General features: G+C 43.3%; 1 protein-coding gene across 4 annotated transcripts in view; it reads right to left on the bottom strand.

Moving 5' to 3' along the window:
- Nucleotides 1-642: 642 nt before the first annotated feature.
- The window catches only part of LOC308323147 (kelch-like protein 3), a 28417-nt gene continuing 13395 nt past the window's right edge, over nt 643-15664 (bottom strand). For 3 of the 4 annotated variants that reach the window (XM_080774788.1, XM_080774789.1, XM_080774791.1), the window contains 9 exons: nt 15198-15314; nt 14398-14547; nt 13697-13814; nt 12095-12292; nt 9741-9842; nt 9396-9524; nt 4036-4176; nt 2838-2981; nt 643-2180 (listed from right to left, as the gene is read on the bottom strand). In XM_080774788.1, coding sequence (XP_080630914.1) covers nt 2152-2180; nt 2838-2981; nt 4036-4176; nt 9396-9524; nt 9741-9842; nt 12095-12292; nt 13697-13814; nt 14398-14547; nt 15198-15314 — 1128 coding nt within the window. In that variant the 3' untranslated portion in view covers nt 643-2151. Of the gene's footprint in view, nt 2181-2837; nt 3059-4035; nt 4177-9395; nt 9525-9740; nt 9843-12094; nt 12293-13696; nt 13815-14397; nt 14548-15197; nt 15315-15664 lie in introns of those variants that run through there. The other variant, XM_080774790.1, reaches the window with a different exon arrangement.

The following is a 15664-nucleotide window of genomic DNA, read 5'->3' as shown; positions in this document are numbered from 1 at the left end:
TGTAGATTTGCCATTTTGGATGCATGGCAGATAGTGGCACCCGTGTGCAACCAAGCATAACATAAAGGCTCAACAGTCGGCGTATGTCTCCAGTGCATTAGAAGGGACCATACCAAACTCAGTGAGCCCACTTGATCACCCTTGCTTGGACCACTGGTTTTCAACCAGTGGTCCAGGGACCACCGGTCCCTGAGGGAGGTTCAAGGTGGTCCGTGGACCGTGGCTCAGATGCCGGAAAAAAATGGGCCTCGATATGAAAAAGGTTGAAAACCTCTGCTCTACATCACTGGTTCATGGTCTGTACCTCAGAGAGTGTACAGAGGGTTACGTTTGGGACGCCCCACCACTACACTGTAAAATCATATTCGTGTTTATTTTACATAGTGTGTACAAATGGAACCAAATGCACTCTCATGAGTTACAGACCTGTAAGGGTCCAATTTGGACCCCTGGTGGTCCCCATAGCCGGACATAATGAATACACCCAGCACACCCATGATGTGGGCAGATTGCAGAATGCTGTAGTCCATCTCTAGAAGATTATTTAGAAATTCCCTTTTCAGAACTTTTACAGTTTGTGTTTGTTGAGTTTTTTTCCCCCAGAGGAAGTTGATGCAAATAATCATTTCACAAGACAAAAGAAAAGTAGCACAAAAGAATATTAAATATGACACTAGATTTGCATATCAGAGTTTCTCTACATTCTTTAAATATAATTAATAACCCCTAGCATTATATCAGAAAACTCTAGAAAGTTCAAGTCGCCAAAGTTAAGAACAATGCTCTACAATAATGTTAGGCCGCAACTCAGTCAGGAATTCCAATTCAATCAGAAAACAATTTGGTCCAACGTTTGGCAACGCCCACCGATGCCACAGCAAGTAGTCGGTTAGCCTGAAAGAGCTCTGTGCTTTTAGCGCTGGAAATGGACGCGGGCTCCCTATTGGGTCACCAATCTATGTGCCCGCCTCCCCTCCCCTGTAGTACACAGCGGAGAACACTGACTGAGGAGCTATGCCCCTCTGCACTTATTGGTTAGCGCTGCTATGCCACTTTTCCTGAGGCGTTCGCCAAGGCTTTCATTTATTTTGATTTTTTAACAAAACGCCTGCCGTCTCCGAGGCTAGCAGTGGAATAGTTCAGACTGTCCCACAGAATGTCCGTAAAGGAGAAAAGCCGGAAGCTGTGCACGAATACAGAATTATGTTTTAACCCATTAAAACCGAGAAAGCATCTGTGGCATTATTTTATACTTTGGCTATTCAAAAACAGCACATATACAAGCTCAGTTCGTGCCGCACTACAAGCAAACATTTGTGCAAATCTTTGAATATATATATATTTTTAACTTATTCTTTTAACTCAAATCTTTACTTCTGGAAGTCCTGGAACAAAATATTTTGAAATGGGGGGGGTCGGCTGCAAATATAATTTCAGGTGTCCTTGACATGAAAATGTTTGAGTACCACTGATATAGAACACATTTGTATAATTGGCCTCAGATCTTAATGGATTAAAATAGCTGGCAATTTTGTCGGTTGCCATTTGTTTCCGTTAACAAAGAGTGTTGTCAGTGTGTGTGTGTGTGTGTGTGTGTGTGTGTGTGTGTGTGAGAGCACCGGAGAGAACAGGTCCATCAGTTGACAGAGTCGGTCACTTTGATCACTCTGCGTTATGGAAACGTTCTGTGCCGTTTGGCTTAAGTAAGTAATTTCCCTCCTGAAAATATAAATCTTTGCAACAGCAGTTCAAAATGAGGGTTCAGCGTCTCAAACTAAACCTGTAACCTGTCGGGGTCAGGTAAGAGACTAAGCACAATGGGAACCTTTTTGGCATTTGAAGAGGATGAAGATTTTCACAGAGCTGCTATCGTGTTAGCAAGTACTTCAAAATTCTGAATCGGAGCAAAAAAAAAGTCCTCTCCTGCCAGAATGTCTGGGGAAAGCAGCAAAATTATCACGCGGGGCAGTACCCAACCTCAGGGGCAGTACCCCATCCTCAAGTCCTGTTGGCGTTCTCCATTTGGCCCAGTGTGCATCTCTGACTGTCCATTTGGCAGTTTGTGCCTCAAACCTCAGAGAATCTCAGTTCTGTTGCCATAGTGTTGGTGTTCTGGGGGGGCCGTCCGTCAGTGGCCCAGGGGTCCCTTAGTCATAATGGCTTGTCAATCACTGCCACTCCTGTAGGAGAGAGTGAGGCAGACACAAAGAAAGGACTTGCGATAAGATATTGCGATGTTATTGTCACTGCATGGAAAATACACAAAAACATATGTTTTAGTGCAACCACTTAAAATCATTAAGCAGCATCAACAAAGAAATATAGATACAGGATCATTGTGCAATAAACTGTCAGGTAAGTTGTAGTCAACACGGTCATCATAGTCTGTTGTGTATAATAATGCTTTTTGTATTTTAGGGCACTGAAACATATTTGCACAGGGGCCTATCACCATGATGTTACGCTACTGGTCAAGATACAACAGTCACTCACATAAATGTGTGTGGGGAGAAACTGTCATTACGACAACATTGGGGAGAAAAGGGGGGTAAACATAATTGGCTACACTAAATTAAAAGAATAATAACACGTCAACAGTGTTTTTTAACCATTGCTTTTTATGGAATAATAAATAATAATAAAGGATTTTCTTGAACTAAACATAGTTGCCTTGGACCTTCAAGTTCACCACCTTCATTTTTTTCCACTGTGATTTTTACAAAGGAATTAAAAATAACTCTTTCTATATTTAAAGGACTCCTTTTATCTGAAAAATAAAAATAAACACTTTGTGCATTTTAGAAACCTCAGTGCGGCTCTGTGTCTGTTGGGTTCACCTGCATAGCTGCGTCCGTTGCTCATGTTGGTGGGGACCAGGCTCCACTTGTCCGTGGCCGGGTTGTAGTACTCTACCGAGGACAGGTTACACGACCCGTCGTCTCCTCCAATCACGTACAGCAGGCCGTTGATGGCACACACGCCTGCACACAGTCAGCGGTGGACTTAAGTCAAACTATCAATACTGCCATGCAGAAATACTCGGTTACAAGTAAAAGCCCTGTAATCAAAAAAGTACAAAGGTATTGGCATCAAAATATACTTAAACACCAACAGTAAAAGTATGCGTTATACAAAATGTCCCACTTCAAGTTTTCAAACGCATAAAAAGCGTTTGAAAATAGCAGATCTGCAAGCTTGTTTGCTTGTAGATCGGCTATTTTCAAATGGCTGAAATATATACATAGTGCTATAGTGCTTAATTTTTCTAATAATACAAATCTACAAATAACTAAAGTTTTCAAATAAATGTAGTGGAGCAAAAGTACAATATTTGGATCCAAGATGTAGTGGAGTAGTAAAATTATTGGAAATTGGGAATACTCAAGTAAAGTACAACTATTTCAACATTGCTCAAGTACAGTACTTGAGTAAATGTACTTAGTTACTTTCCACCAATGCACTTGATCATTACAACTTCCTTCCATGTGATCGCTCTTGTCATTGAATGTTTGCCAGGTTCTAACACGTTTGGACACAGACGTTATGTAATGTCTACACGATTGTTAGTCACATATTTAGGCCGGTCACCAATTTCACGGTAACACTGCCATGCTGGAGGACAGATGACGGAGGGAATGAGGAGACAGACATTTTAGTATTGGAATGGTATGTACACACACCATTTTGGAAAGAACCTTCCTTACTTCCTTTACAGGTGCTACCGATGATACTAATGAAGACTCTGCTCCATTCTGGTCAAACAGAGTCGGCGTGCTGCTATTTTGCATGTTGGCTCACTCTGCTACACAACAGTGGGTTATCACGCGAGTGGGTTCCAAATGGCATTATGGGGGTCCTTGAAATAAAAAAAAGTTTAAGAACCACTGCACACTGCAGCCTTAATTAGTATCATCGGAAATAACCGTGAAAGAACTAGTGAAGGGGCCAGGAAGTAGGAAGAGTTATTCTGTGTGCAAATGGCCCATTGGGCTCATGGGATTCAGCTCCAGTGTACGTTGTTGCGTGAGCGCTGACCTGCGTTGCGGCGACACATGTTCATGTCACACACCAGCCTCCAGGTGTTGGACTGGGGGTCATACACCTCCACACTCTTCCTGACCAGTGGTCCGTCGTGACCCCCCGCTGCATAGAGCTGACCGCCCAGTACACCCACACCTGTATGTATGCACGCGCACGCACGCACGCACACACACACACACACACACACACACACACACACACACACACACACACACACACACAGTTGATTTAGTTGACAAAATGTTATTTTGGAGGGCCTTGATGGCGTCGTAATGGCAGATTTTACACTTTGCATGCTGACAATAGCCGATCTACACTTGAGCGTGCAGCCAAACACAAAATACTTTTAGTTTTACTGGATCTCTTCTCCACTAGACCCTCCCTAACGTTTTAGTCTAGTTTTTATTTGTTGAAGAACTGAGTTTTAAATAATCATGGCTTAGTTTTTATTTAGTAGTTTTTCATCAGTAAATGTTTTTTTTGGCAGTTTTAGTCGAAGAAAATGACACACGTGTGCACAAGTGAGTAAAGATATAAAAATTCTTGTAATATCTGTACATGTCATTTTCTTATCCTACGCACAAGGATAAAACACACGAAAGATGAGAAGGTAAGTACGGATAACTGAATTATGTTCTAACACACCTTTTGCCAAACAGTGGGTCAGAACCAAAGAAAAAGAAAATCACGGTACATCTTTAAGTATTTTCCCCCTTTATCTACACCCAGATAAAACAAAAACATGCTGACTTGATATAGTACAGAATCCATGTTATATGTCTACACACACCACAAGATGGTGCTGGTGCTGCATAGCAAAATTTCAACATTACATTATATCCTGCTACCCTAATAGACAGGGGTGCATGAGCACCTGGCCGTTCATTCGTGCTCTATCTCCGACCAAGCCACACTTCCACCACACATCTCTCTATGCAAAATAAAACCTGCACACTCCCACAAAAGACATAGACTACATTGCATTCGCCAAAAATGTCTTCTTTACTGTTTAAATATTACTTTTCTGAAACACGCTATTCTTGCTCAACCTCAACAGCCTACGTCAGAATCGTCATGTTGGCGTCTACTACGCCAACTACGTTCACTTAATGGGGCCAGTCCTTCACAGTGACACACGCGTTAGATCAACCACGCGACCGGGATGGTTTCTACCCCTCAATGTCGTGCCTACTCTACACTGCCATCCGAAGGCCCCTCCCCCTTTCACTGCTCCTGTGTGTGACCTGTGAACTACTCTCTGACTGCACTGTGGCTTGATTTATATGTGCGAGGTTGAAATGTAATGCACATAAATTAATTATAGGTCCAGCAAGCAAATCATGATTGTCTGTTTGTGCTCAATAGGTCACCATCACATTCCGATTTTAGGTGTTGTGTTTTCTATGACATTTATTTGGGCCAGTAGTTTCATATCTATCCTTTTTCCGACCAACACAGAACATGCTAACGGTGTTAGCGCGTTAGCATCCATCTTGCTTTTCATTTATATGTGCGAGGTGGAAATGTAATGCACATAAATTAATTATAGGTCCAGCAAGCAAATCATGATTGTCTGTTTGTGCTCAATAGGTCACCATCACATTCCGATTTTAGGTGTTGTGTTTTGTATGACACTTTGGCCAGTAGTTTCATATCTATCCTTTTTCCTTTGACCAACACAGACCATGCTAACGGTGTTAGCGCGTTAGCATCACACAGCTTACAGCGTCAGTGTTGCATGAATACTTTCAACCATGACAATGCCGACTACTTTTGCTACACACACTTCCCAAGGATTATGGAGATGTCTTTATTTTTTTTTTAAGGTTGAGAAATGAAATAATTATGGTCGTTTCTAATCTCAGCATTTCACAAGAGAAAGACGTGGATGCCTTTCGCTGCGCTGTTGGCGTTGCCATGTCTCATAGAAACAAGTAAATAGGTCTTTAAAAAGAATCCCAAAACAAGCGCATATAACAGGGGTCTGTAACCTATTTTAAATGAAGTGCCATGTTTTTATTTTCTAGATAGTGAGTCAGCCACAAGCTCACATCACAACAATAATCCATGTAATAATCACAATAACAATACTAATAATAATAATCATAATAATCCTGCTACCCTAATAGACAGGGGTACATAAGCACATGGCCGTTTATCCAACAGCTTTCTCCGACCCAACCACACTTTCACCACACATCTCTATATGCAAAATAAATTCGGCACACTCCCAGAATACATATAGGCTACATTTCATTGAAAGAAATGTCTTAATTACTGAATAAATATTACTTTTGTCAACCACGCCATTGTTGCTCAACATCACCAGCCTACGTCAGAATCGTCATGTTGGCGTCTACTACGCCAACTACATTCACTTATTGGGGCCAGTCCTTCACAGTGACACACGCGTTAGATGAACCACGCGACCGGGATGGTTTCTACCCCTCAATGTCGTGCATTTGCTGCGCCCTTCTAATGCTGCGCCACGCCTACTCTATACTGCTCCATGCGACTCGAACAGCGTCAGCAGCAGCAGCTCCGAGCCTCCGTCAGAAAGGCTGCCCACAGCACTGCACAGCCCCACACGCAAATGAATCGAATGAATGAATAAGGCGCTTATACCGCTATTGCTCAGTGGATGGGACATTTACATTAAAAGCAATCGGATGGACGCGTGGATAACGGCATGGTTGTGTGCAATCGGAGGGAAAGCTTCCATAATCCATATAGCTTCCATGCTAGCTGCTTCAGACACAGGGGAGGGGAGGGAGAAATAGTGCGAAATAGCGCTTATGCAACAATTACCCTAAAACACAAACACCTCAACTCGATGTCATTGTGAATAAGAATTTCGAGCGAAATAATAATTTTTGGAAGGACACTTTCACCCAGTATGAAGCTAAATGTGGAAGCCGTGTGTGTCACACCAAAACGGCTGACCTATAGAATCCTGTAACCAGCCTCTCGCACTGCCTGCGAGTTGGCTCCGTCTAAGGCTCCGTCTTATGAGCAAATTTAGAACTTCCGGTCTGACAGCTAGCAGATTTAAGACATCCGGTTGCTTTCAGAATAAAATAAGATTATTTAATTCGTTAATTAAATAATTTTTACATTACATTATTAGTATTATTATTACATTACAGTTATTGTAAAGACACACATTATGTTTCTGTGTAAAAATAAGTAATTAAATAACTAATAAGTTATCTAAATGGATAAATGCTATTCACTGGAGTGCATGGACTTTATAAAGTGGACACTGGACAAAAGACGGCTCCGCCAGGCAACTATCTGGACATACCCACGCGTTTGGGAAGATGTCCTCTACCACCCCACAGTCTCCGCTAAGCGGGAGAGGTGTAAAATTCACAGCAGCAGAGCTTCTACTGGGGTCAATGCAAAAAAATGTACCGTTTCCGGACCCAGAATGGACACTGGACAAAGAGGCCTCCGCGAGGCAACTATCTGGACATACCCACGCGTCCGGGGAGATGTCCTCTACCACCCCACAGTCTCCGCTAAGCGGGAGAGGTGTAAAATTCAGAGCAGCAGACCTTCTATTGGGGTCAACACTCAAAAAAGTGCCGTTTCCAGACCCAGAATGGACACTGGACAAAGAGGCCTCCGCGAGGCAACTATCTGGACATACCCACGCGTCCGGGGAGATGTCCTCTACCACCCCACAGTCTCCGCTAAGCGAGAGAGGTGTAAAATTCAGAGCAGCAGAGCTTCTACTGGGGTCAATGCAAAATAAATTACCGTTTCCGGACCCAGACTGGACACTGGACAAAAGACGGCTCCGCGAGGCAACTATCTGGACATACCCACGCGTCCGGGGAGATGTCCTCTACCACCCCACAGTCTCCGCTAAGCGGGAGAGGTGTAAAATTCAGAGCAGCAGACCTTCTATTGGGGTCAACACTCAAAAAAGTGCCGTTTCCAGACCCAGAATGGACACTGGACAAAGAGGCCTCCGCGAGGCAACTATCTGGACATACCCACGCGTCCGGGGAGATGTCCTCTACCACCCCACAGTCTCCGCTAAGCGAGTAAATGGGTGCTTATATTTCTATGTGAAATGTGGTGATGCTGGCATCACAATAGATGCCAGCATCACGCTGCCTCCGTCTAATAAGCACATTTACAACTTCCTGTTTGGAAACCGAAACAGATGCTTCTGACATTTGCCTGTGCGTGCTTAATCGTTGTACTTCTGAACACATTTCCCAAATCTCAGTGATTTATCCACACATCGCTCTGTGTGTGTGTGTGTGTGTGTGTGTGTGTGTGTGTGTGTGTGTGTGTGTGTGTGTGTGTGTCGCGTCGCCCTCCAGCTGCAATTGCGAGTGTGCGCTGTGTGCAGGGCACACTACTGAGTTTAAAACCACAGCTGAAACATGAAGTGGAGTCTGTCAATTCCCGCAATTTCCTTCTTCCCATATTGCGCTGCAACGACACTAGGATTGAGCCCCCCGAAGGGGGGCGAAATTCTAGTTTAAGTAATTTTCCCCTTTATCTACACCCAGATAAAACAAAAACATACTGACTTGATAGTACAGAATCCATGTTATATGTCTACACACCACAAGATGGTGCTGGTGCTGCATAGCAAATTTTCAACATTACATTATATTTAATCATATTAATGTACTTTAGTGTGTGTGTGTGTGTGTGTGTGTGTGTGTGTGTGTGTGTGTGTGTGTGTGTACATCTTTGACAGCTAATACACCAGATGATGATGTGGTTGATGAAGAGTCCAGAGAAGTGTCTGCACCTGACCATAGCCTATACTCGAGGAAACTTTTGTGACCATGAGCATTAAATACCAACCACTCCAGTACATACCATCTCAGAGTTGGGCTATAGGTGCAGACTATTTGTTTTAATATTTGGCAGCTTAGGAGGACATACCCAAGGCTGGTTGTTACTGGGTTTCAACAACTTGGGATGCCCAAAAAGGAGGCAAAAAGCTGGCAAAGTATTGTGCTGTCTCTGCTATAATTGGCAGCTGCTAATTATCTGCCTGGCAGAGAAGCTGTTACTTATACCCATAGAGCAGTGGTTTCCAACCTTTTTCATATCAAGGTCCATTATTACAATTTACACTCTCAAGAGTTCAATATCTAATAAGAGTCCATTTGATTACCAATCCCCTCAAGGACAGCTGGCGGTCCTCGGACCACCGGTTGAGAACCACCGCGAAGGATTACTGAGTGACATGCTTATTGTATCATGAAGACATGTGCCATGATTTTGCGAATGTAACCTCACTGCACCTACTGGTATAATTATTTGTGTCCTTGGATGCTCTCCTTTGTGTGGACATAAATAAATGGTTAAAGTGTGTCTACCTGCGCCACTGCGTCGTGTTCCCATGTCGGCTACGTAGCACCATTGGTCCGTAACGGGGTCGTACTCCTCCACTGTGCTCAGGCACTGACGGGAGGCCCCATCATATCCTCCTACTGCATACAGCTTCCCTGTGAGAGAGAGAGAGAGAGACACACAAGTTTTGACTTGTTTGGCAGACGAGGTATTTCACAGTATGAAAGATTGGTAATATTACCTAGCGGTCTGCGTGAGGTCGGCGGAAAAAAGCAGGGGCGAGATGGAATTGGGGCGACCGTACTGATGCAATAATCTGGTATTCCAGATAAAAACAAATGTACATATACGTTTTTTGGTGTGTGTCTTACCGTCGACCACCCCCACCCCAACACTGCTGCGCCGCGTGTTCATGGGGGCGACATACGTCCACTCATTGGTCTTAGAACTGTAGGACTCCACTGTAGACAGGCCTAAGAGAGAGCGGGAGAGAGACACAGGTGAAAAGAGAGAAAGACTGGAATACAAATTACATAATATAATTGTGACAGGCCTATCTGTAGTTTCAGGTTTAAATCATAATTGTGACAGTCCCAGGATTTCCAGAAGGTGGCATACCCGTTTCCTATTCCTGTTTCCCACCGCTTCGTTTGATTGGCTCAGCAGCAGATTGGACCGTAAACAAAACGTGAAGGCGTCGTCATATGTGTGTCCGGGTTCAAATCTGTTGCCTAGCCAATTAAAATAAGTTATGGAAACATGAACTAGAACAGGATATGCCACCCAGCCATGACTATAGCTACGCAGAAGAGGCTGACGGAGGAGGGAGAGAGAAAGGGAGAGTGTGAGAAACAGAAACACCAAGATAACAATACAGGCAAAGAAAAAGTGTACGAGCGATCCACCCACCTGCTGTATTCAGCGTAAAACTGCACTGTGCTCTAGTTTCAAACTGTTTGAACTCAGGGAACCCATGTAAATAACTTTTTTCGTCTACGGAAACCTGCACCTTAGAAGTTATGTCACATTACCAACCATAGTACATAAACATGTACATCTTTCCCCCTAAGATACAGTATGCTTGATATTTAACCAATTGGATCCCAACACCTCTATTCTGGGGGTGACCATTCGCCAAAAATAGTCGTTCTTCAAGCTCATATCACAACACGAGGCATTGTGAGCTTGTAGATCTGCAATTTCTGGCAAGGAGATTTGGCGTAGATCGAAAAAGAAGGCATCAAGTAAATCCAGTGCAACCCAGGTCCTAGTATAGGGTGGCCGTGAAACTGAAGTGATAGATGAATTCCAAATATGATCAAAGTATTCTGAGGCACCCCTGGACTTGCGTCAAGGCACCCTCGGGTGGCACGGTATCTCACTTCGAGAAACCCTGCTCTAGTGGCAATGAGAGAACAAGGAGTCAAACCCTGTAGTACAATGAACCTGCTGCTACCACACACACACTATAAGGTTAGACTCCACCGCAGTGGTGTCCGATTAGAACTCAATGAGTGTAAGGCCAGGTATCAATATCTGGGTTGTAAGGCCAAATATTCCGTCTCATGCTGAAGGTCTGTTGTGACAACAGTAGGGGTTGCTGATAGCTACCAACTAATCCTTCTTTTATACGGTTTGCTGGATCTGTGTCATGACGACGATGCCAGCCAACTGGGTACGTATGAGACACACACACACACACACACACACACGTCACACACGGCACCTGCCTGATTCAAGTCAAATTGATTTATCAAGCTTTTTGTTTTTGAGAAGAGGTTTTTGTCTTTCCAAAAGATATGCGATACATTTGTACTCAAATGTATCACACATCTGGTAGATATGACAACGGTGTGTGCAGGCATGTGCATGTTGAGTTGAGACGGATTGTAAGCTGTCCTGAGTCTTCACTCCCACTCATGCCATCAGATTTCCTGACACTGGCAAGAAGCTCATTCCAAGCAGTGACACATCTTGTTTGTGTTCACTGGTCAACAGGAAGATAGTGATTGAGGGGAGCAGCTGTGTGACATCCTACTGGTCACTGCATACTATAGCAACATCTGTCAAGGTGGCGGTGACGGCAGGCTCAAGGCTCAAGCCTCAGTACACACACACACACACACGCACACACACTAGAGATGGTGTAGTGCGGTGCCTCTGTAATTGAACTAGGATCAAAAGTACAACACAAACCTACAAAGAAATTATAAACTATAGGATACCAGGTAAACAATTAACGTAGTATCCGTCTAAATAATCATGTTAACGTTGTGATCAAGAAAAACTAGTTTAACCCATTCATATTGGGAAAGAATCAATGTCATTTTAGATTTTTGCGTTGGCTATTCGAAAATAGCAGCTGGTCACTTCGTGACGCCCTTTTTGAACAGTCTTGAAAGTGTGAGAACTTCTGATTTAGAGGGCATTTGTAGAATCGGCCTCCGGTAACAAAAACATGCGAACAAATAAATGACATACAAAGGCCACTTTTCCACTAGGTTTGAACCGGTTCATTTCATCCCCCCCCCCCCCCCCGCCTAATTATTGAACCAGTTCAGAGTGTTTCCACTGATAACGTTCAGAACCCTAAAAGTTGGTTTGGAACTGGAACCAAAAGATGGTTGCCGGTTCCGTGAAAGAACCAGGGTTCCAAGAATGTAGAACGGAACCAGTTCTCGAAGCAATGTTCTTTTGGTGGAAAAAAGGGGCCACGGTACACTACCTATGCTTCCATTGAAGCCGCCCACAGCGTAGAGCAGCTCCCCCAGCACGGCGGCTCCCAGCGTGCTGCGTCTCTCCTGCATGCTGGCCGCTGCACTCCACTGGTCCTTGACCCCGTCGTACGCGTCCACCGTGCGCTCCCGCAGCGAGCTGTTGAAGCCCCCGACGGCGTACACCCGCCCCCCCACGGTCACCACACCTGCAAGGAGGATGGTGACGAGACACAGAGGGAGAGCATGTTCACATCATTCTTATTTTTCCCAGCTTTGTTTGTTTGTGTGAATTTTAGCGATGGTTTGATTGGCTGAGCACCTCACAGCGATGATTTGATTGGCTGAGCAAAGTACATATTGAGGATAAAAAGTGAGGGCAGAAAAGTGAAGAAGCCAATTTCGCTTGGCCGGAATGTGATGATATATGATGACAAGAGTGCCCCTCACTTCACACGGGTTTGATATTTAAACATGTTTTGGGCTTTATTTATTTCTTTACAAAGTAATGTTCCTCATAGACATTTCAAAAAGTATTTATTTTAAGACCTTTTAAGCCTCGTACAAAGCCAGCTCTTGTTGTGACAAATCATGACAACAAACACAATTTTTCAGGCCAAAGAAATAATTAGAAAGAAGAAGAAAACGGCAGGTTAACACTTTTGTTTTTTTTCTTCTTTGTAATTATTTGTTTGGTCCAAAATATTGACTCGAGTTGGCTTATAAAGGTCTTTAAAAAACGTTTTGACATGTCTATGGGAAAAATGCATTGGGAATTATTTCCTGGGCCTGGCATCGCCATGAAAGGGGCCGGGACTGCGACGCTCTATTGGAGCCACTAGAGGCAAAAGGGTACACAAATCCTACAAATGGTCTCCACCATCCAGATCTTGCAGAAGAATAAACAAAAGGTTATCAACTATTTGATTAATCAAAATTGTATAATCACAAAAAAATAGAATAATCATTAAGACAATAATGGATAGTTCTGGATCCTTTAGGATTTTAACGTTAGTGGTCCGATTCCCCGGTTCCCTGTAACGGTTCCTATAGGGGGTTCCAAATGAAACCGTACAGGACTGTAACTCAGAGTACAGGTGGAACTAGAGATGCTCCGATAATTGGCCACCGATCAGTGATCGGCCGTATCGGCCGATATTCACTCCGATCTGTGATCGTCAAGTTACCCTATCTGGAGAAACTGATCTTTTACACCATTTAAGTGGTATAAATGTCAATCGGATATATAGTATAATATCATATTTCATCTTTGTGACAGGCCAAAACATTCTACCCTTCCTCCCAACACACAGGAAACAGTTTTGACAGATACAAATTTTAGAAATATTCAATTTTTCCCATTATGCACAAGATCGGTATCGGCCGATCATGAGAAAAACAATCGGTGACAGGGATGCTCCGATCAGGGCTTTTTTGGGACCGATCCCTAAGTCGAACCAAATGGACCCGCGTACACTCTCAGGTTTATGGTGGTCCTTGAAATTAAAAAGTTGGAGAAACACCAGTTCCAAATGTAAATGGAACCAATTCCTGTTCCTCAAAGTTCCGGATCCCAAGCCCACTTTCCAATCCATCCTTGTGAGGACACTGACCTGCACGGCAGCGTCTGGACGGCAGGTCTGCTACCTGGTACCAGCGGTCTTCTTGGAAGTCATAACACTCCACACTGCGGATGGCCTTAGGAGCCTGGCCCCCCACCACGATCATCACCTACACGCATGCACAACAAAGTGAACAAACATGATCAAAGTTGGTCTGTTGGTGTAGAGCTGGTGGTTTCCAAACTGGGGGTCGGGACCCCCAGGAGGTTCCCAAAAATAATGTTGGCGTCCCCCCAGATGATTGGCTTAATGTGCAACATTGTTTTCTCACTCATCAGTAAACAAACCAACATACAGTATAAGTATACAGTACAGGGTATCTGTACATTTCTAGTGTAGTGACAATTTGAGCACTTTTAACAACAAATTAGCCTCGTTAGAATTACATAAGAAATAGGCAAACATTGCGAAAAATGCTTATCTACAAGCTCACAACGTCTCGCAGTGCGAGACACCCCGCCTCTACAGCTTTTTAATAAACAGAAAATACATTTTCAGGGTTCTTTGCGACACCACTTCACTCGTTTAATCTGTATCCGGAGTTCTCTATCTTGATTGGATAAAATTGGTATCCTGACCTGGAAATTCTTTTTAATAAAGAGCTGGAGAGACATGGAGACTCCTGTTACTGAACGAACACTCTCTATCAGAATATAGAGCTAACGTGTGTGTGTGTGTGTGTGTGTGCGTACCTTTGGTATGCTGATGGGTGTGCGTGGCCGTGTCCTGTCGGTCTTGATAAGGTGCCTCTGATCTGCTGGTAGTAGGTGGTATTTCATGGCCTCGATGAGGAAATCCTTGCAGGTGTTGTTGTTCTTGATCAGAGCTTCCTCCTCCACGATCTGACACCCCAAACAGCACATTTACAAATGACTTGGTGTGATGATGGTGGTAGAATGTTGGTGGTAGAAAGTAATCTTGCTCATGTAGGTCAATCAGATAATCAAAAGAACATTTTTGTGCTTATACATCAACACATTATTTTTTATTGTTTAATCCACGTTTTTAATACGTCTTAAGTAATACGGGATTTCCATCGGACAGAGTGGGATAGGTGACGTCATCGCAAAAAACATCCGTCGCACCGGCAAGCAAAGGGTTCTGGGAAATTGAGGCCCAATGCATTACAATGGCGGCGGTGCCACACAGCGCGCACATTTTTTCTCTTGGAATACGATTGTTTAATCACGGCATTAAAACTGTTAATGAGCAATTAGTTGTATTTTCTGACTTGATCAATGGAACTAACGTACTATACAGTATATTTACTATACAAGTTCCTATTCATTTGTATTATAATAATGAAAACAAAAATGTCAAGGTTTTAAAGAAAACATACTATGACTTTTTTTTCATATATATTTTTTTAATATTTAATGTCATATTATGATTCAAATCTTCATGTTTTGCCAATTATTTGGGGGCCCACTTGCAATTTCCTCACGGTTTGAGAATAAGCTAGACTTGGAGGAGAAGAGCCCATAGTGTTTACCTGTACCAGGTAGTCCCTGGACAGCAGAGGCAGTCTGACATGCTCCATCAGTTTGGGCATGTGCTCCAGGCGAGACTCTTTGTCATTCTTTATCCACGCTATCATGGCCTCAAACACCTGAGATGGATACAACGTTATAGACAGACAGTAGATGGAAGGAAATACAGACAGATGGAAACAATGAAATGGAGAGAAATGGACAAAAGAGATGCTATGGTGGTGTTGAAACAGACTATTGAATCCAAATTCAGACCCTTGCCAAAATTGTACGCTTTAACGGAATTTGGATAAAAGTGATTAGACCAATCCCATCATCTAGACTCCAGACAGTTGCGCCGTGACTGACAAGTTGATCATCAAATCCAGGCTCTGACATTTTCAAATTTTATTTCTAAACATGAATTTGGTGTATTCAACATAAAACGTTTGCTATGTCCAAAGGATTGATTGATTGAAAACTTAATTAA

This window comes from Protomyctophum bolini, assembly GCF_963924005.1.
Source record: "Protomyctophum bolini genome assembly, chromosome: 10".
In the NCBI taxonomy this organism is placed as follows: domain Eukaryota; kingdom Metazoa; phylum Chordata; class Actinopteri; order Myctophiformes; family Myctophidae; genus Protomyctophum; species Protomyctophum bolini.
This window is presented reverse-complemented; position numbering and strand designations above follow the sequence as displayed.